A 25,200-nucleotide genomic window follows, 5' to 3' on the forward strand; every position below is an offset into this window, starting at 1 on the left:
AGTAGCTAAAATGTTGATCCTCCCAAGACTGTTGTATTTTTTTGCAGCGCTGCCCATAACTGTACCCAGGAACTTTTTTCGGGGGCTGAAGGGTTTACTCTTGGGACTCACATGGGGTGAAGATAAACATCGTGTGTGCGCCCACATTTTAATGAAATCTGCCCATGCTTGTTGGTGCCATTATGTGCAGGGCAGATCCCCCTTTCCTCCGTACTCCCCCTTAATTCCCATTGACTAAATGCCAGGAAGCACGCATCTGTCCAGATCCCATGACCTTACTCCCTGGACAGAAGCACGGATGGAGACAGTGGTGCCCTCACGTCATTCAAGGCCATCAGGGACCTCACCTGTCTTGAGTTCGGGCCACTTCCTGACATATCATGCTGTCTACTGATTGCTCAGAGCGGCTTGGGGAATCAGTGGTACAGAACCTCCACACTCTCTTATCCTTTACACACTGTTATCAGGCGCCGGCAAAAAAAAGTAATAACACTCCTTTGTGGCACGTAGTTGGCCCCCGGTACTACACAACTGAAAGTTGCACTCGATAGATGGAATGTGGTTCTCCCACAGCCCGTTTCGACTAAAACATGGGTAGAGGCTCTCCAGCAAGTAAGGAGGGTATCCCGTAATTCCTGATTCCGGTACACGCAGTTTAACTTCATTCATCAGACATATCTGTCTCCACACCCGTATTAAACACATGTTCCCTGCTTCGTCCCCTTGTTGTCCACGCTGCGGGACTCCTGAGGCAGGATTTTACCATATGCTATAGGACTGTCCCTTATTGTTGAGCGTGTGGCAGGTAATAGTGGCAATGTATCTGACATAACAGACCGGGTATTTGACCCCACCCCAATGTCCTGCCTATTGGGTATTCGTCCACAGCCCATACACGCCGAGCATCGCCCCAGATTTGCGGACCTAACATTTATTATGTACAAAAGACAAATGCCATGACCTGGAAAGCGCCCACGCCACCAGAGGTTACCGCTTGGCGCCAGCTGACACTGAAATGGGTGCGAACAGAGGCACGTACTGAAATCCCTTTGCGATAGTGGTCAATTGAGCACAGGTTATGATACATGGAACAAGCTCATAACGACACTTGAGGCTAAGGACGGTATTCACCTGCCGTTAGGAGGTCAAAAACTCGTTGGACTCCTTGCGCACGCACACCTGCTCTCCCCTTTGGACCACCAGAATATCTACACTAACTACTCTCAAACACACATGCTTAGAGCAGGATAATACTTGCCTGATGTGAGCTCCATTGGAAGTATTGAAATATACCGATCTCTGCCAAAATTGGGGGTTAAATGATTTGGACCCTAAGGGCTAGGTCTGGAAGAATCATGGTTGTATGGCGTTGACCCCCACCACTCACGTGACATGCGCACCTGTAATGGTAATTGTTATTATCGGTCTAACTGATTAAGGTATTATGAACACAAATGACATGGGTGGCTTTCCCATAAGATATATTGTAGATGCTGCTTTAACTGTGTGCCTAATCGTCATGTATGCATTCCCCTTGATTATGTCTTTGACATTGTATTACACGCTACACCCGCCTCTGTAATTGTTACAGTTGAAATGTTTTAAACTAATAAAATAGATTAAAAAAGAAAAGGCAAACACTGCCACAAACCCTCAACGACTTCGGTGATCTCAGGTTCTCTGTCCTGCCTGAATGCTGTGCATGAGCTTAGAGAGAGCTATCTCTGTGGTCCACGTGTGTAGTTTATATAGCGATGCGTTGATGGATTCTTGGCTCATTCTCCTGACTGTGTAAATCTGAAGGTAACTAGCCTGGCTTTCAAGCATAGACAACTAGACTTGATCAAAGACACTGTTTGAGGAAATAGAAAGCCTTGTGTCTAAAAACTCTAAAAAGGTTTACGGGTATACTTTAGCCCTAGAAATTGCTATGACCTTATGGTTTTCTTTTTATATGGTTACACATTCTCTTTTTTTTATTTGCAGATATAAAGAATCTGATTCATTAAAGTTTCAGCTGTAACCTGACATTGACATTTTTATTTATTGTGTGCTCACTTTTATGAGTTTCTAACCACTATCCTAAGCTTTGACCGCTCGACCTGCTACTCTGACAGGTGTCTCGGGGTCCCCTATAAAACGCCTCCCTGGGGGTGATTTAACTGGAGGGGCTAGAGATGGGGTTTGGAGGAGGGGAAGTGGAGAGGTTAGCATGACTGGGACGTCCCTTAACCAGTTGTGATATGACTTGGGGATGCCGCTCATTGGGCAGAGAACAGTAGTGGGACAAAACACTGGATTGAAAAGCACTGTGAAGCTAACTTGTTATTCGATTGGTCTATTATAGAGTTTGTCTCTACTCCTCTTTCAGTTTTCTCTTTCTGGAATACTTTGCTTTGTGTGATCCTGACCTTACTAGGGCTCTTTGTTTATGCAACTAGATTTCTACTTGTTTTTCGCTGCACTTCCTCAGAGCTCTCCGAGTGTCAGTCAGTTTCTTGTTTTGTCAAAGTTCTTTTCTGTTTCAGTACTCTCTTTGATTGTCTGCATTTAGTTTGACTCTGTACAGCTCGTCTGTACATTCCTCCTCTTGGAGATCTGCTGATCAGGTTCTCTGTCTACTGCTGATACCTAACACAGCGTCTTTTTGTGGCAGGTTACACCATCGCCAACCCAGACGTGCTGGTGCATCTGAGGAAGGAGGAAGAGCAGCATCTGCGAGCCTGCCGCGACTCACATGGAAGAGAAACCCTGAAGGAGAAGAGCACAGGTACGAAGGAGCCTTTACGTAATGGGTTTACCAGTTATGCAAAGTGTCTACCCGGAGGTTTGTAGCACTGCCCATCTCTCTTCCTCGGTGTCTGCCTGGAGGTTTGTGGCATTGCCCATCTCTCGTCCTCTGCGTCTGCCTGGAGGTTTGTGGCACTGCCCATCTCTCATCCTCGGTGTCTGCTGGGAGGTTTGCGGCACTGTCCACCTCTCCTCCTCAGTGTCTGGGGGTCTGCTGGGAGGTTTGTGGTACTGTCCACCTCTCCTCCTCAGTATCTGGGGATCTAAGTGCCTGCTGGGAGGTTTGTTCTATTGTCCATCTCTTCTCTTCTGTATCTGGAGTGATGTGTCTGCCTGGAGGTTTGTGCCACTGCCCATATCTCACCTTCGGTATCTAGAGCGATGTGTCTGCCCGGTCCTCTCAACATCTGTAGCACTGTCTGCTACTTTTCCATCCACTGCCCTGTATTCACAGCCTCCTTCTGTAGGTCTGGCACTTGATGTGCCTTTCTGCTCTCTTACTAAGTGTCTAGTTAACTGTATCTCCTCTCTCCTCACCCAGTTACTGTGTGGCTGTAAGCAGGAGCTTTTTCAGGATTCCAGGCTCATTCTGGTGTTACTGGGTTTTAATTGTGACAGTCTGAACCTTTTACCACTGGTGTCTTGGGGCTCAACCTGACAGTTGAGGCCAAAACCGAGCACCAAGTACAAACCTTCAGCACTTGACCTCACAAGGTAGCAGAGTTGAACACTCCAAGGGTTGTGCAAGGAGGTGGTGTGGGGTTCAAGATTCAGAACTCCATAAACCCTTAATAATTGAACGTCCAACTAAAGTATTTTGTCCAAATCACAAACAAATGATGTAAATAATGTGGCTGAAAAAAACAACTACAGCTGATAGTACTAATATCCTTCGAGTCACTGGGGCCTCCCTTGGAAGGGTCTGTTATCTTAAGGATCTCGGGGTGGGGAGAGGAGGGTGTTGCTGACAGTGTGTTAGATTGTACATTGGAATAGTTGTTCCCTGATGGGTGGAGATCCTGCTTTCCTCTCCTGAATTTCCCAGGCATGCAGTTTTTTTTGTGTCTTCGTCCATGTCTGTGTTTTGCTGGCAGAATCACAGGTGCTCATCGTGGTGCGCAAAGCACAACCCAGGGTGCGCAAGGAGCAGTGATCCTTCCTCTGTGAATGGTTGCCCAAGTGGCATCTTTGTTATTGATGCTAAGCCAGCAGTGGCCACATCTGTCCAGGAGGTTGCAGTGCAGTTGCAGTGCTCACAGCTCAACAGATCTTGCAGCTTGGGTTCTTCCTCTGGCCCAAATGCACAACCCACAACTTAAAAGAAGCAAGGTGAATTCCCCTGGTGATCTTGGTCGGTAATTAGTTATAGGTGCAAGCCTCTCTTTTGAGTTTGGTTCTCCTCTACTTTTTTTGCGGGACTGTGGGCAGTGATCCAGTCAGTAGTGCCAAGTACAGCTCAAGAGGACATGAGTTCCTTAGTGCCCTATTTTGACGGGGTACACAGTTCCATTCTCACTGGTGGGTCACTTTAGGTCCCTGGGCCCCACTCTCACAGAGCAGCGCAGGTTCCTTCCCTGAGGCTAGAGTGGGTGCCTTTGGCACATCCTGTTTTGGCCTCTTCAAAGCCCTATCATTCTGAGCAGCGTCTTCCTAATGAATGGGAAAAATCAGTGCCCTTCTTCAGCAGTCAGCTCTCTCCTTTGAAATACGAACTATACAGCTCCTCCTGGCAGCCTTCTTGACATTTTCCTGGGTTCTGTCGGTAGTGGCCGGTGGCCACCAAAACCCTGATTCACAAGAGTTCCTCAGGCGCCACTGGTTTGGGAATGATGTACAGCATGGACAAAAAAAAGTGTGATCATGCGGCTCATTTGCTGCATCATTTTGCAGACCCTTTCATATGTGATGACGTGCACTCACATGGGTCTTAACACATAAGTTCACTTATAAAAACAAAATAGAAGTAGCAGAAAGCACCTTAAGGCGATGGGACCAGCAGCAATTTGCTCCAACAACCCCCTGCCTCTCTAAAAAAGACGCTGGGATGGATCAGCCCAGCCAGAACATGGTAAAGAAGCTGTGCCCCATTGGAGAGAGAACCACAAAACAGAACAAAGAGGACAAAAATCCCATTAAATAAGAAGCATACAAATGAAAGTGACAATATAGCTAACAAGTAGTAAACAGTGTGTGGGCAATAAGCACGCTGCAGGTTCTTGGTAATCTCCAAACGGGCCTAAAACCGTGGCACACTGTTTTTTCTGCCTCAACTTTATACTGAGGTTGCAGACGGTACTTGTCTAATTCAGCCGTCAGATCTAAGTCCGGTTCTAGGCAGTTCTGCCATTTTATTTGTTCCATTCACACTGGTCGACCTAAAGCAACGAGGTTGTAGAAGGAAAGTGGGGTTGGGTGGGGGGCTTGGAGTCACCAGCCAAAAGGAACCCCAGAAACTGTACAAAAAAGGGAGGCTTACCTAGCTGTTAACTTGGGGAGATTGGCTGTTGCAAACGCAGAGCAATGGGCCTGAACAAGGCATGTTTACCCTCCCTGGCTTCAGAGGGACTCTGTCTCTTCTCGTCCATACACAAAAGTGTGACCCTCTGTAATGAAATGGCTCCCTGTTGCAGTTACCCCCCACTTTTTGCCTGATACTGATGCTGACTTGACTGAGAAGTGTGCTGGGACCCTGCTAACCAGGCCCCATCACCAGTGTTCTATCACCTAAAATGTACCATTGTCTCCACAATTGGCACAACCCTGGCACCCAGGTAAGTCCCTTGTAACTGATACCCCTGGTATCAAGGGCCCTGATGCCAGGGAAGGTCTCTAAGGGCTACAGCATGCTTCACACCTCCCCCCTGCAGGAACTGTAACACCTAGCAGTGAGGCTCAGGCTTCGTGTTACAATGCCCCAGGGCACTCCAGCTAGTGGAGATGCCCGCCCCCTGGACACAGCCCCCACTTTTGGCGGCAAGTCCAGGGGAGATAATGAGAAAAACAAGGAGAAGTCACCGGCCAGTCAGGACAACCCCTAAGGTGTCCTGAGCTGAGGTGACTCTGACTTTTAGAAATTCTCCATCTTGCAGATGGAGGATTCCCCCAATAGGATTAGGGATGTGCCCCCCTCCCCTCAGGGAGGAGGCTCAAAGAGGGTGTAGCCACCCTCAGGGCTAGTAGCCATTGGCTACTAACCCCCCACACCTAAACACACCCCTAAATTGAGTACTTAGGGGCCCCCAGAACCTAGGAAGCTAGATTCCTGCAACCTAAGACGAAGAGGACTGCTGAGCTGAAAAACTTTGCAGAGAAGACGGAGACACCAACTGCTTTGGCCCCAGCTCTACCGGCCTGTCTCCCCACTTCTAAAGACACTGCTCCAGCGACGCTTTCCACAGGGACCAGCGACCTCTGAAGCCTCAGGGGACTGTCCTGCATCTAGAAGGACCAAGAACTCCCGAGGACAGCGGCTCTGTTCACCAAAGACTGCAACTTTGAAACAACACACGTTTCCCTCCGGAAGCGTGAGACTTGGCACTCTGCACCCGACGCCCCCGGCTCGACTTGTGGAGAACAATCACTTCAGGGAGGACTCCGCGGCTACTGCGAGACCGTGAGTAGCCAGAGTTGACCCCCCTGAGCCCCCACAGTGACGCCTGCAGAGGGAATCCCGAGGCTCCCCCTGACCGCAACTGCCTGCTTCAAAGACCCGACGCCTGGTAAAGACACTGCACCCGCAAGCCCCCAGGACCTGAAGGATCTGACCTCCAGTGCAGGAGCGACCCCCAGGTGGCCCTCTCCCTTGCCCAGGTGGTGGCTACCCCGAGGAGCCCCCCCCTTGCCTGCCTGCATCGCTGAAGAGACCCCTTGGTCTCACATTGATTTCTATTGAGAACCCGACGCTTGTTTGCACACTGCACCCGGCCGCCCCCGTGCCGCTGAGGGTGTACTTTCTGTGTGGGCTTGTGTGTCCCCCGTCCCCCCCCCCCCCCCCCCCCCCCCCCCCCCCCCGGTGCCCTACAAAAACCCCCTGGTCTGCCCTCCGAAGACGCGGGTACTTACCTGCTGGCAGACTGGAACCGGGGCACCCCCTTCTCCATTGAAGCCTATGCGTTTTGGGCACCACTTTGACCTCTGCCCCTGACCGGCCCTGAGCTGCCGGTGTGGTAACTTTTGGGTTGCTCTGAACCCCCAACGGTGGCCTACCTTGGACCCAAACATGAACCCAGTAGGTGGTTTACTTACCTGCAAAACTAACAAACACTTACCTCCCCCAGGAACTGTTGAAAATGGCACTGTCTAGTTTTAAAATAGCTATATGCCATTTGTGTGAAAACTGTATATGCTGTTTTGCTAATTCTAAGTTCCTAAAGTTCCTAAGTGAAATACCTTTCCTTTAAAGTATTGTTTGTAAATCTTGAACCTGTGGTTCTTAAAATAAACTAAGAAAATATATTTTTCTATACAAAAACGTATTGGCCTGGAATTGTCTCTGAGTGTGTGTTCCTCATTTATTGCCTGTGTGTGTACAACAAATGCTTAACACTACCCTCTGATAAGCCTACTGCTCGACCACACTACCACAAAATAGAGAATTAGAATTATCTCTTTTTGCCACTATCTTACCTCTAAGGGGAACCCTTGGACTCTGTGCATGCTATTTCTTACTTTGAAATAGTGCATACAGAGCCAACTTCCTACACCCTCTACGAAGGATCTCTGGAATGTGCTGGAGGAGCCCTGGTCATCGCATCATCTGTGCGTGCTCTTACTCCTCATCTTTGGTACCACTCAGAAGCAGTAAATAGAAAATGGATTGTAGTTGCTGTGGCCACGGTTATTGCATAAGCTCCACACATGACCTCAACCCGTGCCAAAAGGTGCACACACATACAGCATCTATTTCCTGCATGAATGGGTAAAGGACTGGTTGATCAATGTACAAATATAATGGGAGAGGGCAGTGAGTTACTCTTGTGAGTACCTAAGGTCAAAAAGATGACCTAACATTGTCCGGAGTAAGTCATTGCTTTTCAGCTAGCACTTAGAATTCTGGGATTTGAATTTAATTGTCTGGAGCAATGGTTATGTTGTGTGTATTTGAAAAGCGCATCTTGCAGGGGTATCCTTGAGTGTAGCAGGTGTGCGCGCCTAGCCCTGCCACTGGTAGGTTCGTTAACTGAAAAGCCAGGTCTGCATCTTCTTATAGAATTGAAGAAGAGAGGCGGCGGCTCTTAAGTGAAGTTAAAGGTCGTGCCATGCTTTAGGGGCGATGTAGGAGAATGCTCGACTTCCTGATCTGGTTCTGTGTATGCGTGTGATGTGTGTGAGCAGGAGTTCTGCAGATTGGTGGGGTCTGGGAGGTTGGTGGAAGGGGATGCGACTACTCTGGTAGGTGGGTTCGGAGTTGTGTAGTGCGATGAATGTGTGTATAAGGACTTTGCATTGAGTACTTTTGTGTATTGGGAGCCAGTGTAGTACCCTGAGGTTTGGTGTGATGTGAAGGCTGGTGGGTGGTTGAGGACGAGTCTGGCTGCCGAGTTGTGCGAAGTTTGACTAGGGTATGAGTGAAAGTTTCCTAGTGTTGCTTGGGTGCCATTTGACGATCTTTCCTCAGCATCGCCAGGGTGTGGGAGCAGAATGCACTGACAGCATTGAATTGTGCGGTCACGTCACGTTTGCTGTTGATTATTCTGAACTGCCTAGCGTTAGTTCTGGGTGTGACTCTGGGTTCGGCCGCCCCTGAAAGTTAAACAATAAGTAGGAGGTACTTGAGAATTCAGCGAGCTCTCGGTAGTGTGTGTTTCCTTTGTTTTCAAGCACAGCAGCAGTACTTGTCAGATGAGTTAAATAATGCTTGTTTATTGGCTAACATTTGATTTGTGCTGCTGAACTCGTCTAATATCTGATGCATTGTGTTTTATGCATTTATCTAATGCAGACATCTGAATATGTTGAGTACCCTCATCTGTTCTCTCTCTGATATGCTTTCAGATCAGTCTTCCTCTTGTTCTTTGTGCCTGACAGTTTTGAGGGTTCCTTAAGTTGTAACGCTGAGTGTTTTTTCTTCTTTAGCGTCATTTCCCATCATTACACCGGATATCTTATTGCGGATTAAACAGAAAGACGAGCCGTCTTACAAAAACAATCGCTGCTCGGTGGGAAGAGAGAAGCACCACTCTTCTTCAGGTAAGTAGTGATATATAATGTACCAATAATTTTTGCTTTCTCTTTGTATCCATCCAGTGGGTACCCTTGTTTCTTTATGCCCAGAAGGGGTAGAGCCTGTTGCTCTCTCACCAGCCAGTGTAGGTGTTTACTGGATGTTGGTGACAAAAACGGACCTCTGCTGTTGCTGAGGCTGCTTGAAAGATGTGGCTAGATAATGCAACCATTTACTCCAGTGAAATGATAATTGCTGAAGCTTATTTTGCTTGAATGAGCACGGAGCAGTGAGTGAGTGTCCACAAGCAAATAACAGTAAAAAAACAGGGAATGCACTTTGGAGTGAGTTGACCAAAAGGTAACTTTTTTTTGTAAACAATAATGAAATGTTACGGTAATTTGATCCAAGGTATGTCTTGTTGCATAGAGGAAGAAGAGAAGAAAACATGGTGGCAGACCCCACTGTATCGCTGAATAAATTGTGGTGGAAGTAAAGTGAATCTAGTACCAGGATAACTGAGCAGGCCTGGTTAGCTATGTCCGAAGATAACCAGGAATATTAATGGTTAAGCGAAGACAGTGGTGGTATGGTTGTAGGAGTGCATCATGGTCAACGTTATGAAAAGTATTGGTTGAAAATGATGAGCTTAGGAATTTGGTGGTTGTGATGGGGGGCTGCGGTGAGTTGGAGGCATGCGAGAGACTAAGGGCCTTATTTAAAGTTTGGCAAACTCCATCACAAGATCAGCGGATGTCCTATCCGCCGTATTAGAAGTCCATTATAGCCTATGTCACTTGTAATGCGACAGACAAACTATCTGCCACGTTTTGGCAGAATATCTCAACCGCCAAACTCTGTATAAGGCCCCTGTGGCACTAGTTATATGACCGACGAATATCCATTACTCCTTGACACAGTATCCCATAAGCCAAAAAGTGAATAAGGCCCAAGACTGTTTATGACGAGAAACTTGAGATCTTAAGAAAAGGAGAGGAAGAAAACAATGGCTCAGTAGTAGGTTTCTTAACTCCATTGTGTAGGGGACGGGCTCCAAGCCATCCTCTGCACTGGCCCTAATGTGCTGAGGACAGTTCCAGGCTGTCCTCGTACACGAGGAAGGAAATTCCTCTAACCCCATAAACACAGCAAAATAGTTTTTCTGCCCCATTGGGGGCGGGGGGGCAGATTGGGGCAGTTATCCCATTTTGATTGGGGGTGCTGAATGGCCACTAGACACAAATTATTTATTTTCTTATTGTAGGGGTGGGACTGTCCTGCATGCGTATGGCCATGCCCCCATCTCCAAAGAAATGTTGGAACAATCTTTCTGCCCCCCTCCCTCCTGTGGTCAGATGTGGGCACTTAACCCCCACCTGGACCCCTGGGGGCAGAAAGCCCACCAGACACCATGGATTCCTTTTATATGTTTATATTTTATATTTCAGGACTAGGGGATGCCCAGCATGGCCATGCCCCCCACCCCCATAAAATGCAGTACACAGTCTTTATCTCCACTGTGGGGTGCAGATAGGAGTAATTACCCCCGATCTGTCCCCTTGGGGGGGGGGGGGGGGGGGTAAGAAAGCCCACTAGAAGCCACGCATTGTTTGTTTTTAAAATAGGAGTGGGGCTGCCCAGCATGGGAATGGCTATGCCCCCGCCCCAAGTAAATGGGGCTTTCTGCCCTAACCCTCAGCCCTCCTCATTTTACAGACAGGTGGGATAATTACCCCTAATCAATATTTCCCCTTTCCCAGCCTAACATCAGGCTCCACACTCACCCATAAAACCTCAACAGTCTTTCTGCTCCCTTGCAGACAAAAGCATCCAATGCCAATGGCAAGCAAGAGGACATTTGATTGTTTTGGCTGTTGTTTTTACAAATGGGCCAGGAGAGCTTGGCTAACTTCCAGTGTCACCCCCCTTGCAATGGTGAACAGCTGCAATTTTTGTGCTTGGGTAGGTTGCTGCCTGGAAAAATGACAGGAACGGATCGGATCCAACCAAGGTCATTAGAGTCCCAAGAGCTCTTATTGTCTTTGGTTTGATCTGTTCCTGTCATGGACACTAGGCCCAGCCACACAAGTGCTGCAGCTTTCAGGGGTGTGGAATTTAATAAAATATCTACTTGTCCATGAGGCAGGTTGGTTCTTAAATCTGTTTCTCCTGTAAAAGAACCTACTTGTCCCATTGGTGCCATGTAGTGCAGCAACAAATTATGGCAGCAATTTCATTATGATAGAGCTCTGATAATAGCCTCTGATTATGCCAGGGCTACTACTATAGTAGGGCTTAAATACTTGCAATTTCAATACCTACTAAAGTAATTTCCTTATTTTGCTACCTTTACGCAGATCTACATACTGGGGCTCGAGAAAGCAGTAAGCAATAGTTCTAGGGCTGGAATCAAGTCTGTGCAAACCTTCTAAACTGCTTGTTTTAAGCATTTTCTCCAGCTCTTCTCTTGTCTTTTCCCACAATGAGAAAGGTTGGAAATGTACTCCTGACAATTGCAGAAGTAGTAGTTCTTCCAGGGTTGGGAAAAAAGTGGTTGGAGGGAAAGTGAACTTGTAAATGCTCAATAGATTTTCACATGAGCAAATCTACACATGCATATTTGCTCGTGCTAAAATACAGTTCACAAATATTTTCTAGGAGTACGATTTCCTGGTCTACATCTGTAAGTTCTTGTGAATTAACGAAAACCACTAATTCACTGACATATTGTAGGAGGCTGGCCTTATAGTGGGTACCTGATGGTACTTACACATTGTGCCAGGTCCAGTTATCCCTTATTAGTAGATTAGTAGTGTTCTAGCAGCTTAGGCTAATAGAGGTAGCTATAGCAGAGCAGCTTAGGCTGAACTAGGAGACATGCAAAGCTCCTACTATACAACTTATATCATATGCACAATATCATAAGAAAACACAATACTCGGAGTTACTAAAAATAAAGGTACTTTATTTTAGTGACAATATGCCAAAAGTATCTCCGAGGATACACTCACTTAAGACGTAAATAATATACACAAATTATATGTACACAAACCAAAAACAGGTAAGTAACAGTTAGATAAATAGTGCAAACAATGTAGAATCACAATAGAATGCAGTAGGTAGAAATAGGCCTTGGGGCAACACAAACCATATACTCTAAAAGTGGAATGCGAACCACGAATGGACCCCAGGCCTAGTGTAGGTTGAAGAGGGTCGCTGGGAGTGTCAGAAAACACTAAGGGTGTTCAAGATACCTGTAGGAGGCTGGACTGGCTTGTAGTGAGTACCAAGGGGTACTTACACCTTGCACCAGGCCCAGGTATCCCTTATTAGTGTATAGGGGTGTCTAGCAGCTTAGGCTGATAGAAAAGGTAGCTTAGCAGAGCAGCTTAGGCTGAACTAGGAGACAAGTGAAGCTCCTACAGTACCACTAGTGTCATATGCACAATATCATAAGAAAACACAATACACAGATATACTAAAAATAAAGGTACTTTATTTTTTATGACAATATGCCAAAGTATCTCAGTGAGTACCCTCAGTATGAGGATAGCAAATATACACAAGATATATGTACACAATACCAAAAAATATGCAGTATAGTCTTAGAAAACAGTGCAAACAATGTATAGTCACAATAGAATGCAATGGGGGCACATAGGGGCAACACAAACCATATACTCTAGAAGTGGAATGCGAACCACGAATGGACCCCAAACCTATGTGACCTCGTAGAGGGTCGCTGGGACTGTAAGAAAACAGTGAGGGTTAGAAAAATAGCCCACCCCAAGACCCTGAAAAGTGGGTGCAAAGTGCACCTAAGTTCCCCAAAGAGCACAGAAGTCGTGATAGGGGAATTCTGCAGGAAAGACCAACACCAGCAATGCAACAACGATGGATTTCCAGACGAGAGTACCTGTGGAACAAGGGGACCAAGTCCAAAAGTCACTATCAAGTCGGGAGTGGGCAGATGCCCAGGAAATGCCAGCTGTGGGTGCAAAGAAGCTGCCACCGTATGGTAGAAGCTATGGATTCTGCAAGAACGACAAGGGCTAGAAACTTCCCCTTTGGAGGATGGACGTCCCGAGTCGTGAAGAGTCGTGCAGAAGTGTTTTCCTGCAGAAAGGCCGGAAACAAGCCTTCCTAGCTGCAAGGGTCGCGGTTAGGGTTTTTGGATGCTGCTGTGGTTCAGGAGGGACCAGGATGTCACCAATTGCGTGAGGAGACAGAGGGGGCGTCCAGCAAGACAAGGAGCCCACTCGGAAGCAAGCAGCACCCGCAGAAGTGCCGGAACAGGCACTACGAAGTGGAGTGAATCGGTGCTCACCCGAAGTTGCACAAGAGAGTCCCACGCCGCCGGAGGACAACTCAGGAGGTTGTGCAATGCAGGTTAGAGTGCCGGGGACCCAGGCTTGGCTGTGCACAAAGGAAATCCTCGGTGAGTGCACAGGAGCCGGAGTAGCTGCAAAACACGCGGTTCCCAGCAATGCAGTCTAGCGTGGGGAGGCAAGGACTTACCTCCACCAAACTTGGACTGAAGAGTCACTGGACTGTGGGAGTCACTTGGACAGAGTTGCTGAGTTCAAGGGACCTCGCTCGTCATGCTGAGAGGAGACCCAGAGGACCGGTGATGCAGTTCTTTGGTGCCTGCGGTTGCAGGGGGAAGATTCAGCCGACCCACGGGAGATTTCTTCGGAGCTTCTAGTGCAGAGAGGAGGCAGACTACCCCCACAGCATGCACCACTTGGAAAACTGTCGAGAAGGCGGCAGGATCAGCGTTACAAGGTCGCAGTAGTCGTCTTTGCTACTTTGTTGCAGTTTTACAGGCTTCCAGCTCGGTCAGCAGTTGATTCCTTGGCAGAAGGTGAAGAGAGAGATGCAGAGGAACTCTGATGAGCTCTTGCATTCGTTATCTAAGGAATTCCCCAAAGCAGAGACCCTAAATAGCCAGAAAAGAGGGTTTGGCTACTTAGGAGAGAGGATAGGCTAGCAGCACCTGAAGGAGCCTATCAGAAGGAGTCTCTGACGTCACCTGCTGGCACTGGCCACTCAGAGCAGTCCAGTGTCCCAGCAGCACCTCTGTTTCCAAGATGGCAGAGGTCTGGAGCACATTGGAGGAGCTCTGGGCACCTCCCAGGGGAGGTGCAGGTCAGGGGAGAGGTCACTCCCCTTTCCTTTGTCCAGTTTCGCGCCAGAGCAGGGCTGAGGGGCCCTGAACCGGTGTAGACTGGCTTATGCAGAAATGGGCACCATCTGTGCCCATGAAAGCATTTCCAGAGGCTGGGGGAGGCTACTCCTCCCCTGCCTTAACACCTTTTTCCAAAGGGAGAGGGTGTAACACCATCTCTCTGAGGAAGTCCTTTGTTCTGCCTTCCTGGGCCAAGCCTGGCTGGACCCCAGGAGGGCAGAAACCTGTCTGAGGGGTTGGCAGCAGCAGCAGCGAAACCCCTGAAAAGGCAGTTTTGCAGTACCCGGGTCTGTGCTAGAGACCCGGGGAATCCTGGGATTGTCTCCCCAATACCAGGATGGCATTGGTGGGGCAATTCCATGATCTTAGACATGTTACATGGCCATATTCGGAGTTACCATTGTGAAGCTACACATAGGTAGCGACCTATGTGTAGTGCACGCGTGTAATGGTGTCCCCGCACTCACAAAGTCCTCGGAATTGGCCCTGAACAATGTGGGGGCGCCTTGGCTAGTGCCAGGGTGCCCACACACTAAGTAACTTAGCACCCAACCTTTACCAGGTAAAGGTTAGACATATAGGTGACTTATAAGTTACTTAAGTGCAGTGTAAAATGGCTGTGAAATAACGTGGACGTTATTTCACTCAGGCTGCAGTGGCAGGCCTGTGTAAGAATTGTCAGAGCTCCCTATGGGTGGCAAAAGAAATGCTGCAGCCCATAGGGATCTTCTGGAACCCCAATACCCTGGGTACCTCAGTACCATATACTAGGGGATTATAAGGGTGTTCCAGTATGCCAATGTGAATTATGACACAGGTTACACATACAGGGCACACTTATGAGCACTGGGGCCCTGGCTGGCAGGGTCCCAGTGACACATACAACTAAAACAACAAATATGCAGTGAAAATATGGGGGTAACATGCCAGGCAAGATGGTACTTCCCTACAAAACCTCAACCCAAAACCTTGGAAATTAGGAGTACATTTACCCTACTACACCAGAAAGACAGTAAAGTCGAGATAGGGGGTTCTGCAAGAACAGCAACTGCCAGCAAAGCACTGAAGAGGGATTCCTGGACCTGAGGACCTGTAAAGGAAGGGGACCAAGTCCAAGAGTCACGCAAGTGTCCGGGGGGGCGGGGGGGCAGGAGCCCACTAAACCCCGGCTGAAGGTGCAAAAGGGCTGCCTCTGGGTGGAAGAAGCCAAAGATTCTGCAACAACAGAAAGTGCCAGGAACTTCTCCTTTGGTAAGAAGATGTCCCATGGCGCGCTGGAGGATTCAGAGTTTTTTCGACGCAAAAAGACCGCAAACAAGCCTTGCTAGCTGCAAAAGTCGCGGTCGAGGATTTTGGGTGTTGCTGGGGCCCAGGAAGTCCCAGGAGGTCACCTCTTGGAGGATGAGACAGAGGGGGCGCTCAGCAACTCAGAGAGCCGTTGCAGAAGCAGGCAGCACCCGCAGAAGTACCCGAACAGGCACTTAGAAGATCTGAGGACAGCCGTCGACTCAGAGTCACAAAGGAGGGTCCCACGACGTCCAAGTCCAACTCAGCGAGTTGGGCAATGCAGGACGGAGTGCTGGGGACCTGGGCTAGGCTGTGCACGAAGGAAGTCTTGCAAAAGTGCACAGAAGCCCGAGCAGCTGCAGTTTACGCAGTACACAGGATTACTGTCTGGCGTGGAGTGCAAGGACTTACTTCCACCAAATCTGGATAGAAGGGTCACTGGACTGTGGGAGACACTTGGACCCAGCTCCTGTGTTCCAGGGACCACGCTTGTCAGAATGAGAGGGGACCCAGAGGACCGGTGATGTAGAAGTTTAGTGCCTGCGTTTGCAGGGGGAAGATTCTGTCGACCCACAGGAGATTTCTTCTTGGCTTCCAGTGCAGGTTGAAGGCAAGTGACCCCCAGATCATGCACCACCAGGAAACAGGCGAGAAAGCCGGCAGGATGAGGCGCTACAATGTTGCTGGTAGTGTTCTTGCTACTTTGTTGCGGTTATGCAGGCGTCCTGGAGCAGTCAGCGGTCGATCCTTGGTAGAAGTCCAAGAGGGAAGTGCTGAGGAACTCTGGTGAGCTCTTACATTCGTTATCTGAGGAATAGTCCAGAGGAGAGACCCGAAATTGCCCACAGAGGAGGAATGGCTACTGAGAAAGGTAATCGCCTATCAGGAGGGGTCTCTGACGTCACCTGCTGGCACTGGTCACTCAGAGCTGTCCATTGTGCCCTCACACCTCTGCATCCAAGATGGCAGAGGTCTGGGACACACTGAAGGAGCTCTGGGCACCTCCCCTGGGAGGTGCTGGTCAGGGGAGTGGTCACTCCCCTTTCCTTTGTCCAGTTTCACGCCAGAGCAGGGCTGGAGGATCCCTGGACTGGTGTAGACTGGCTTATTGTAGGAAAGTACCATCTTGCCTGGCATGTTACCCCCATTTTCACTGTATGTATGTATGTTTTAGCCCCTGTGTCACTGGGATCCTGCTAGGCAGGACCCCAATGCTCATAGTATATGCCCTGTATGTGTTCCCTGTGCGTTGCCTAACTGTATCACTGAGGCTCTGCTAACCAGAACCTCAGTGTTTATGCTCTCTCTGCTTTCTAAATTTGTCACTGCAGGCTAGTGACTAAATGTACCAATTCTCATTGGCACACTGTGTAAGAAGTTGGCTCTGTATATACTATTTCAAAACAAGAAATAGCATGCACAGTGTCCAAGGGTTCCCCTTAGAGGTAAGATAGTGGCAAAAAGAGATAATTCTAATGCTCTATTTTGTGGTAGTGTGGTTGAGCAGTAGGCTTATCAGAGGGTAGTGTTAAGTATTTGTTGTACACACACAGGCAATAAATGAGGAACACACACCCAAAAGACAATTCCAGGCCAATAGGTTTTTATATATGTAAAGAAATGGCTCCCTGTTGCAGTTACCCCCCACTTTTTGCCTGATACTGATGCTGACTTGACTGAGAAGAGTGCTGGGACCCTGCTAACCAGGCCCCAGCACCAGTGTTCCTTCACCTAAAATGTACCATTGTATCCACAATTGGCACACCCTGGCATTCAGATAAGTCCCTTGTAACTGGTACTTCTAGTACCAAGGGCCCTGATGCCAAGAAAGGTCTCTAAGGGCTGCAGCATGTCTTATGCCACCCTAGAGACCCCTCACTCAGCACAGACACACTGCTTACAAGCCTGTGTGTGCTAGTGAGAACAAAATGAGTAAGTCGACATGGCACTCCCCTCAGGGTGCCATGCCAGCCTCTCACTGCCTATGCAGTATAGGTAAGACACCCCTCTAGCAGGCCTTACAGCCCTAAGGCAGGGTGCACTATACCATAGGTGAGGGTACCAGTGCATGAGCACTGTGCCCCTACAGTGTCTAAGCAAAACCTTAGACATTGTAAGTGCAGGGTAGCCATAAGAGTATATGGTCTGGGAGTCTGTTTTACACGAACTCCACAGCACCATAATGGCTACACTGAAAACTGGGAAGTTTGGTATCAAACTTCTCAGCACAATAAATGCACACTGATGCCAGTGTACATTTTATTGTAAAATACACCATAGAGGGCACCTTAGAGGTGCCCCCTGAAACTTAACCAACTATCTGTGTAGGCTGACTGGTTCCAGCAGCCTGCCACACTAGAGACATGTTGCTGGCCCCATGGGGAGAGTGCCTTTGTCACTCTGAGGCCAGTAACAAAGCCTGCACTGGGTGGAGATGCTAACACCTCCCCCAGGCAGGAGCTGTAACACCTGGCGGTGAGCCTCAAAGGCTCACCCCTTTGTCACAGCCCAGCAGGGCACTCCAGCTTAGTGGAGTTGCCCGCCCCCTCCGGCCACGGCCCCCACTTTTGGCGGCAAGGCTGGAGGGAACAAAGAAAGCAACAAGGAGGAGTCACTGGCCAGTCAGGACAGCCCCTAAGGTGTCCTGAGCTGAAGTGACTCTAACTTTTAGAAATCCTCCATCTTGCAGATGGAGGATTCCCCCAATAGGGTTAGGATTGTGACCCCCTCCCCTTGGGAGGAGGCACAAAGAGGGTGTACCCACCCTCAGGGCTAGTAGCCATTGGCTACTAACCCCCCAGACCTAAACACGCCCTTAAATTTAGTATTTAAGGGCTACCCTGAACCCTAGAAGATTAGATTCCTGCAACTACAAGAAGAAGGACTGCCTAGCTGAAAAACCCCTGCAGAGGAAGACCAGAAGACGACAACTGCCTTGGCTCCAGAAACTCACCGGCCTGTCTCCTGCCTTCCAAAGATCCTGCTCCAGCGACGCCTTCCTAAGGGACCAGCGACCTCGACATCCTCTGAGGACTGCCCCTGCTTCGAAAAGACAAGAAACTCCCGAGGACAGCGGACCTGCTCCAAAGAAAAGCTGCAACTTTGTTTCCAGCAGCTTTAAAGAACCCTGCAAGCTCCCCGCAAAAGGCGTGAGACTTGCAACACTGCACCCGGCGACCCCGACTCGGTTGGTGGCGATCCAACACCTCAGGAGGGACCCCCGGACTACTCTAAGACTGTGAGTACAAAAACCTGTCCCCCCTGAGTCCCCACAGCGCCGCCTGCAGAGGGAATCCCGAGGCTTCCCCTGACCGCGACTCTTTGAAACCAAAGTCCCGACACCTGGGAGAGACCCTGCACCCGCAGCCCCCAGGACCTGAAGGACCGGACTTTCACTGGAGGAGTGACCCCCAGGAGTCCCTCTCCCTTGCCCAAGTGGAGGTTTCCCCGAGGAACCCCCCCCTTGCCTGCCTGCAGCGCTGAAGAGATCCCTAGATCTCCCATTGACTTCCATTACAAACCCGACGCTTGTTTCTACACTGCACCCGGCCGCCCCCGCGCTGCTGAGGGTGAAATTTCTGTGTGGGCTTGTGTCCCCCCCGGTGCCCTACAAAACCCCCCTGGTCTGCCCTCCGAAGACGCGGGTACTTACCTGCAAGCAGACCGGAACCGGGGCACCCCCTTCTCTCCATTCTAGCCTATGTGTTTTGGGCACCACTTTGAACTCTGCACCTGACCGGCCCTGAGCTGCTGGTGTGGTGACTTTGGGGTTGCTCTGAACCCCCAACGGTGGGCTACCTTGGACCAAGAACTGAACCCTGTAAGTGTCTTACTTACCTGGTAAAACTAACAAATACTTACCTCCCCTAGGAACTGTGAAAATTGCACTAAGTGTCCACTTTTAAAACAGCTATTTGTGAATAACTTGAAAAGTATACATGCAATTTTGATGATTTGAAGTTCCTAAAGTACTTACCTGCAATACCTTTCGAATGAGATATTACATGTAGAATTTGAACCTGTGGTTCTTAAAATAAACTAAGAAAAGATATTTTTCTATATAAAAACCTATTGGCTGGATTTGTCTCTGAGTGTGTGTACCTCATTTATTGTCTATGTGTATGTACAACAAATGCTTAACACTACTCCTTGGATAAGCCTACTGCTCGACCACACTACCACAAAATAGAGCATTAGTATTATCTATTTTTTTACCACTATTTTACCTCTAAGGGGAACCCTTGGACTCTGTGCATGCTATTCCTTACTTTGAAATAGCACATACAGAGCCAACTTCCTACATTGGTGGATCAGCGGTGGGGTACAAGACTTTGCATTTGCTGGACTACTCAGCCAATACCTGATCACACGACAAATTCCAAAATTGTCATTAGAAATTGATTTTTGCAATTTGAAAAGTTTTCTAAATTCTTAAAAGACCTGCTAGGGCCTTGTGTTAGATCCTGTTTAGCATTTCTTTTAGAGTTTAAAAGTTTGGTAAAAGTTTGAATTAGATTCTAGAACCAGTTTTAGTTTCTTAAAAAGTATTCCAACTTTTAGAAGCATAATGTCTAGCACAGATGTGAATGTGGTGGAACTCGACACCACACCTTACCTCCATCTTAAGATGAGAGAGCTAAGGTCACTCTGTAAAATAAAGAAAATAACAATGGGCCCCAAACCTACCAAAATACAGCTCCAGGAGCTTTTGGCAGAGTTTGAAAAGGCCAACCCCTCTGAGGGTGGCAACTCAGAGGAAGAGGATAGTGACTTGGAGGACAATTCCCCCCTACCAGTCCTATCTAGGGAGAACAGGGTCCCTCAAACCCTGACTCCAAAAATAATAGTCAGAGATGCTGGTTCCCTCACAGGAGAGACCAACACCTCTGAAATCACTGAGGATAACCCCAGTGAAGAGGACATCCAGTTAGCCAGGATGGCCAAAAGATTGGCTTTGGAAAAGCAGCTCCTAGCCATAGAAAGGGAAAGAAAAGAGATGGGCCTAGGTCCCATCAATGGTGGCAGCAACTTAAATAGGGTCAGAGATTCTCCTGACATCCTAAAAATCCCCAAAGGGATTGTAACAAAATATGAAGATGGTGATGACATCACCAAATGGTTCACAGCTTTTGAGAGGGCTTGTGTAACCAGAAAAGTGAACAGATCTCACTGGGGTGCTCTCCTTTGGGAAATGTTCACTGGAAAGTGTAGGGATAGACTCCTCACACTCTCTGGAAAAGATGCAGAATCCTATGACCTCATGAAGGGTACCCTGATTGAGGGCTTTGGATTCTCCACTGAGGAGTATAGAATTAGATTCAGGGGGGCTCAAAAATCCTCGAGCCAGACCTGGGTTGATTTTGTAGACTACTCAGTCAAAACACTGGATGGTTGGTTAACTGGAAATGAAGTGTGTGACTATGTTGGGCTTTATAATTTGTTTATGAAAGAACACATTTTAAGTAACTGCTTCAATGAAAAGTTGCATCAGTATCTGGTAGACCTAGGTCCAATTTCTCCCCAAGAATTGGGAAAGAAGGCAGACCACTGGGTCAAGACTAGGGTAACCAAAACTTCCACTGGGGGTGACCAAAAGAAAGGGGTTACAAAAACTCCCCAGGAGAAAGTGGGTAACACTAGAAACCAAGAAAAAGAGTCCTCTGTAGGCCCCCAAAAACCAGAACAGGTGGGTGGGCCCCAAGACACAACCCAAAACAAAGGTGGGTACCAGGGTAAGAACTGGGATGCCACTAAGGCCTGGTGCCACAACTGTAAACAGTCTGGGCACCACACCAAGGACACTTCGTGTCCCAAAAACAAACCCCAGAACAAAATTCCTGGGGTAACCAGTGTAGCCATGGGAGATGACTCCTCAGATGAGGAGGTCTTCCTAGCCTTCAACTGGAAACAGGGCCCAACAGGTGAGTTGGAGATTCCAGAGGGAAGTAGACACTTCCACCACCTACTGGTGAATGGAATCCCAACCACTGCCCTGAGAGACACTTGTGCCAGTCACACTATTGTGCATGACAGGCTGGTGCTCTCAAACCAGTACATCCCAGGTGAGACTGCCAGGGTAAGAGTTAGCCTAGACAGGGTCACTAAGAGGCCTGTGGCTTTAGTGCCCATAGAAGTGGGTGGCACTCTTAGCTGGAGAAGGGTAGTAGTCAGTACAGACCTCCCCCTTGATTGTCTCCTTGGAAATGACTACCCAGAGGTTAGTCAGAGCCCAAGAGAGAAACTGGTCCAGTGCCAGTCCTCTCCCAAGGATTCTGGAAGTCCTGCCTCTGCAGTAAATGCAAGCAGGCCCCAGAAGAAGAAGAAAAGAAAACAGAGTAGGAAGGGTGGACAACCTTTAGCCAAGGTTACAGCAAGCCAAGGAGATTCTGCTCCAGTAGGGGAGAACTCCAAAAATGGCCCTGATAAAGTCCAACCTGACCCACAAGAAGTCCTGGCTAGTCAGGCAACTGTTAAACCTGAGTGGGTGGCTCCTCAGCTAACAGAAGAAAGAGTGGAAGAAGGGTGTTTACTACAAGATGTGGTAACCCCCCACTCCAATACAGCAGACAGGCAACCTGAACCCAAAGAAGCCTGTAACTTAGCCCCTTCCCTTTTAGGTGAAGAGCTAAAGGTGTGGTTCTGGGCACTGACAGCTGTCAGTGGCCTCTGCTGGGTGTTAGCCTTTATGGCTGCACTATCCTTAGCATGGTGGTCTGACCCCATGCCAAATAGCAAGTTAGGCCCCCTGACCCTATTGGTCATGGTGGGGTTACTCCAGCTCTGGGTAACCTCTCTGGGTAAGCTAGGGGTAACCCTGGCCAAGATAAGATTAGCAGAGGTGGATACCTCTAAACCCAAAATAAAAAGAATGGGTGGAGACATTGAAGAGGCAGACAAGAGGCAATTCAGACTAGGTCCTATCACTGTGGAAGTGGGTCAGTTCCCCAAAGGGAATGACCTGAACAGAAGGATGTAAGGCAGAGTAGGCCCTGCAACTAACCAGCCTATTTCTCCTACTCTTCCTCGCCTGACAGACTAGGAAGACTCTCCCAGCTTGGGCTGAGTCTCCTGGCCTGTGGGCTGGGGGGGGCTTGTGTAAAGAAATGGCTCCCTGTTGCAGTTACCCCCCACTTTTTGCCTGATACTGATGCTGACTTGACTGAGAAGAGTGCTGGGACCCTGCTAACCAGGCCCCAGCACCAGTGTTCCTTCACCTAAAATGTACCATTGTATCCACAATTGGCACACCCTGGCATTCAGATAAGTCCCTTGTAACTGGTACTTCTAGTACCAAGGGCCCTGATGCCAAGAAAGGTCTCTAAGGGCTGCAGCATGTCTTATGCCACCCTAGAGACCCCTCACTCAGCACAGACACACTGCTTACAAGCCTGTGTGTGCTAGTGAGAACAAAATGAGTAAGTCGACATGGCACTCCCCTCAGGGTGCCATGCCAGCCTCTCACTGCCTATGCAGTATAGGTAAGACACCCCTCTAGCAGGCCTTACAGCCCTAAGGCAGGGTGCACTATACCATAGGTGAGGGTACCAGTGCATGAGCACTGTGCCCCTACAGTGTCTAAGCAAAACCTTAGACATTGTAAGTGCAGGGTAGCCATAAGAGTATATGGTCTGGGAGTCTGTTTTACACGAACTCCACAGCACCATAATGGCTACACTGAAAACTGGGAAGTTTGGTATCAAACTTCTCAGCACAATAAATGCACACTGATGCCAGTGTACATTTTATTGTAAAATACACCACAGAGGGCACCTTAGAGGTGCCCCCTGAAACTTAACCAACTATCTGTGTAGGCTGACTGGTTCCAGCAGCCTGCCACACTAGAGACATGTTGCTGGCCCCATGGGGAGAGTGCCTTTGTCACTCTGAGGCCAGTAACAAAGCCTGCACTGGGTGGAGATGCTAACACCTCCCCCAGGCAGGAGCTGTAACACCTGGCGGTGAGCCTCAAAGGCTCACCCCTTTGTCACAGCCCAGCAGGGCACTCCAGCTTAGTGGAGTTGCCCGCCCCCTCCGGCCACGGCCCCCACTTTTGGCGGCAAGGCTGGAGGGAACAAAGAAAGCAACAAGGAGGAGTCACTGGCCAGTCAGGACAGCCCCTAAGGTGTCCTGAGCTGAAGTGACTCTAACTTTTAGAAATCCTCCATCTTGCAGATGGAGGATTCCCCCAATAGGGTTAGGATTGTGACCCCCTCCCCTTGGGAGGAGGCACAAAGAGGGTGTACCCACCCTCAGGGCTAGTAGCCATTGGCTACTAACCCCCCAGACCTAAACACGCCCTTAAATTTAGTATTTAAGGGCTACCCTGAACCCTAGAAGATTAGATTCCTGCAACTACAAGAAGAAGGACTGCCTAGCTGAAAAACCCCTGCAGAGGAAGACCAGAAGACGACAACTGCCTTGGCTCCAGAAACTCACCGGCCTGTCTCCTGCCTTCCAAAGATCCTGCTCCAGCGACGCCTTCCTAAGGGACCAGCGACCTCGACATCCTCTGAGGACTGCCCCTGCTTCGAAAAGACAAGAAACTCCCGAGGACAGCGGACCTGCTCCAAAGAAAAGCTGCAACTTTGTTTCCAGCAGCTTTAAAGAACCCTGCAAGCTCCCCGCAAAAGGCGTGAGACTTGCAACACTGCACCCGGCGACCCCGACTCGGTTGGTGGCGATCCAACACCTCAGGAGGGACCCCCGGACTACTCTAAGACTGTGAGTACAAAAACCTGTCCCCCCTGAGTCCCCACAGCGCCGCCTGCAGAGGGAATCCCGAGGCTTCCCCTGACCGCGACTCTTTGAAACCAAAGTCCCGACACCTGGGAGAGACCCTGCACCCGCAGCCCCCAGGACCTGAAGGACCGGACTTTCACTGGAGGAGTGACCCCCAGGAGTCCCTCTCCCTTGCCCAAGTGGAGGTTTCCCCGAGGAACCCCCCCCTTGCCTGCCTGCAGCGCTGAAGAGATCCCTAGATCTCCCATTGACTTCCATTACAAACCCGACGCTTGTTTCTACACTGCACCCGGCCGCCCCCGCGCTGCTGAGGGTGAAATTTCTGTGTGGGCTTGTGTCCCCCCCGGTGCCCTACAAAACCCCCCTGGTCTGCCCTCCGAAGACGCGGGTACTTACCTGCAAGCAGACCGGAACCGGGGCACCCCCTTCTCTCCATTCTAGCCTATGTGTTTTGGGCACCACTTTGAACTCTGCACCTGACCGGCCCTGAGCTGCTGGTGTGGTGACTTTGGGGTTGCTCTGAACCCCCAACGGTGGGCTACCTTGGACCAAGAACTGAACCCTGTAAGTGTCTTACTTACCTGGTAAAACTAACAAATACTTACCTCCCCTAGGAACTGTGAAAATTGCACTAAGTGTCCACTTTTAAAACAGCTATTTGTGAATAACTTGAAAAGTATACATGCAATTTTGATGATTTGAAGTTCCTAAAGTACTTACCTGCAATACCTTTCGAATGAGATATTACATGTAGAATTTGAACCTGTGGTTCTTAAAATAAACTAAGAAAAGATATTTTTCTATATAAAAACCTATTGGCTGGATTTGTCTCTGAGTGTGTGTACCTCATTTATTGTCTATGTGTATGTACAACAAATGCTTAACACTACTCCTTGGATAAGCCTACTGCTCGACCACACTACCACAAAATAGAGCATTAGTATTATCTATTTTTTTACCACTATTTTACCTCTAAGGGGAACCCTTGGACTCTGTGCATGCTATTCCTTACTTTGAAATAGCACATACAGAG

The 25,200-nt window shown here is 48.9% G+C and overlaps 1 protein-coding gene across 3 annotated transcripts in view; it reads left to right on the forward strand.

Moving 5' to 3' along the window:
* Positions 1-25,200, forward strand: part of LOC138295304 (zinc finger protein 37A-like) — a 199,248-nt gene that overhangs the window by 36,240 nt on the left and 137,808 nt on the right. For all 3 annotated transcript variants that reach the window (XM_069233515.1, XM_069233517.1, XM_069233516.1), the window contains exons 4-5: positions 2,657-2,770; positions 8,866-8,979. In XM_069233515.1, the coding sequence (XP_069089616.1) occupies positions 2,657-2,770; positions 8,866-8,979 (228 nt within the window). The remainder of the gene's footprint in view (positions 1-2,656; positions 2,771-8,865; positions 8,980-25,200) is intronic.

Source organism: Pleurodeles waltl, chromosome 5 (genome assembly GCF_031143425.1).
Source record: "Pleurodeles waltl isolate 20211129_DDA chromosome 5, aPleWal1.hap1.20221129, whole genome shotgun sequence".
Taxonomy (NCBI): domain Eukaryota; kingdom Metazoa; phylum Chordata; class Amphibia; order Caudata; family Salamandridae; genus Pleurodeles; species Pleurodeles waltl.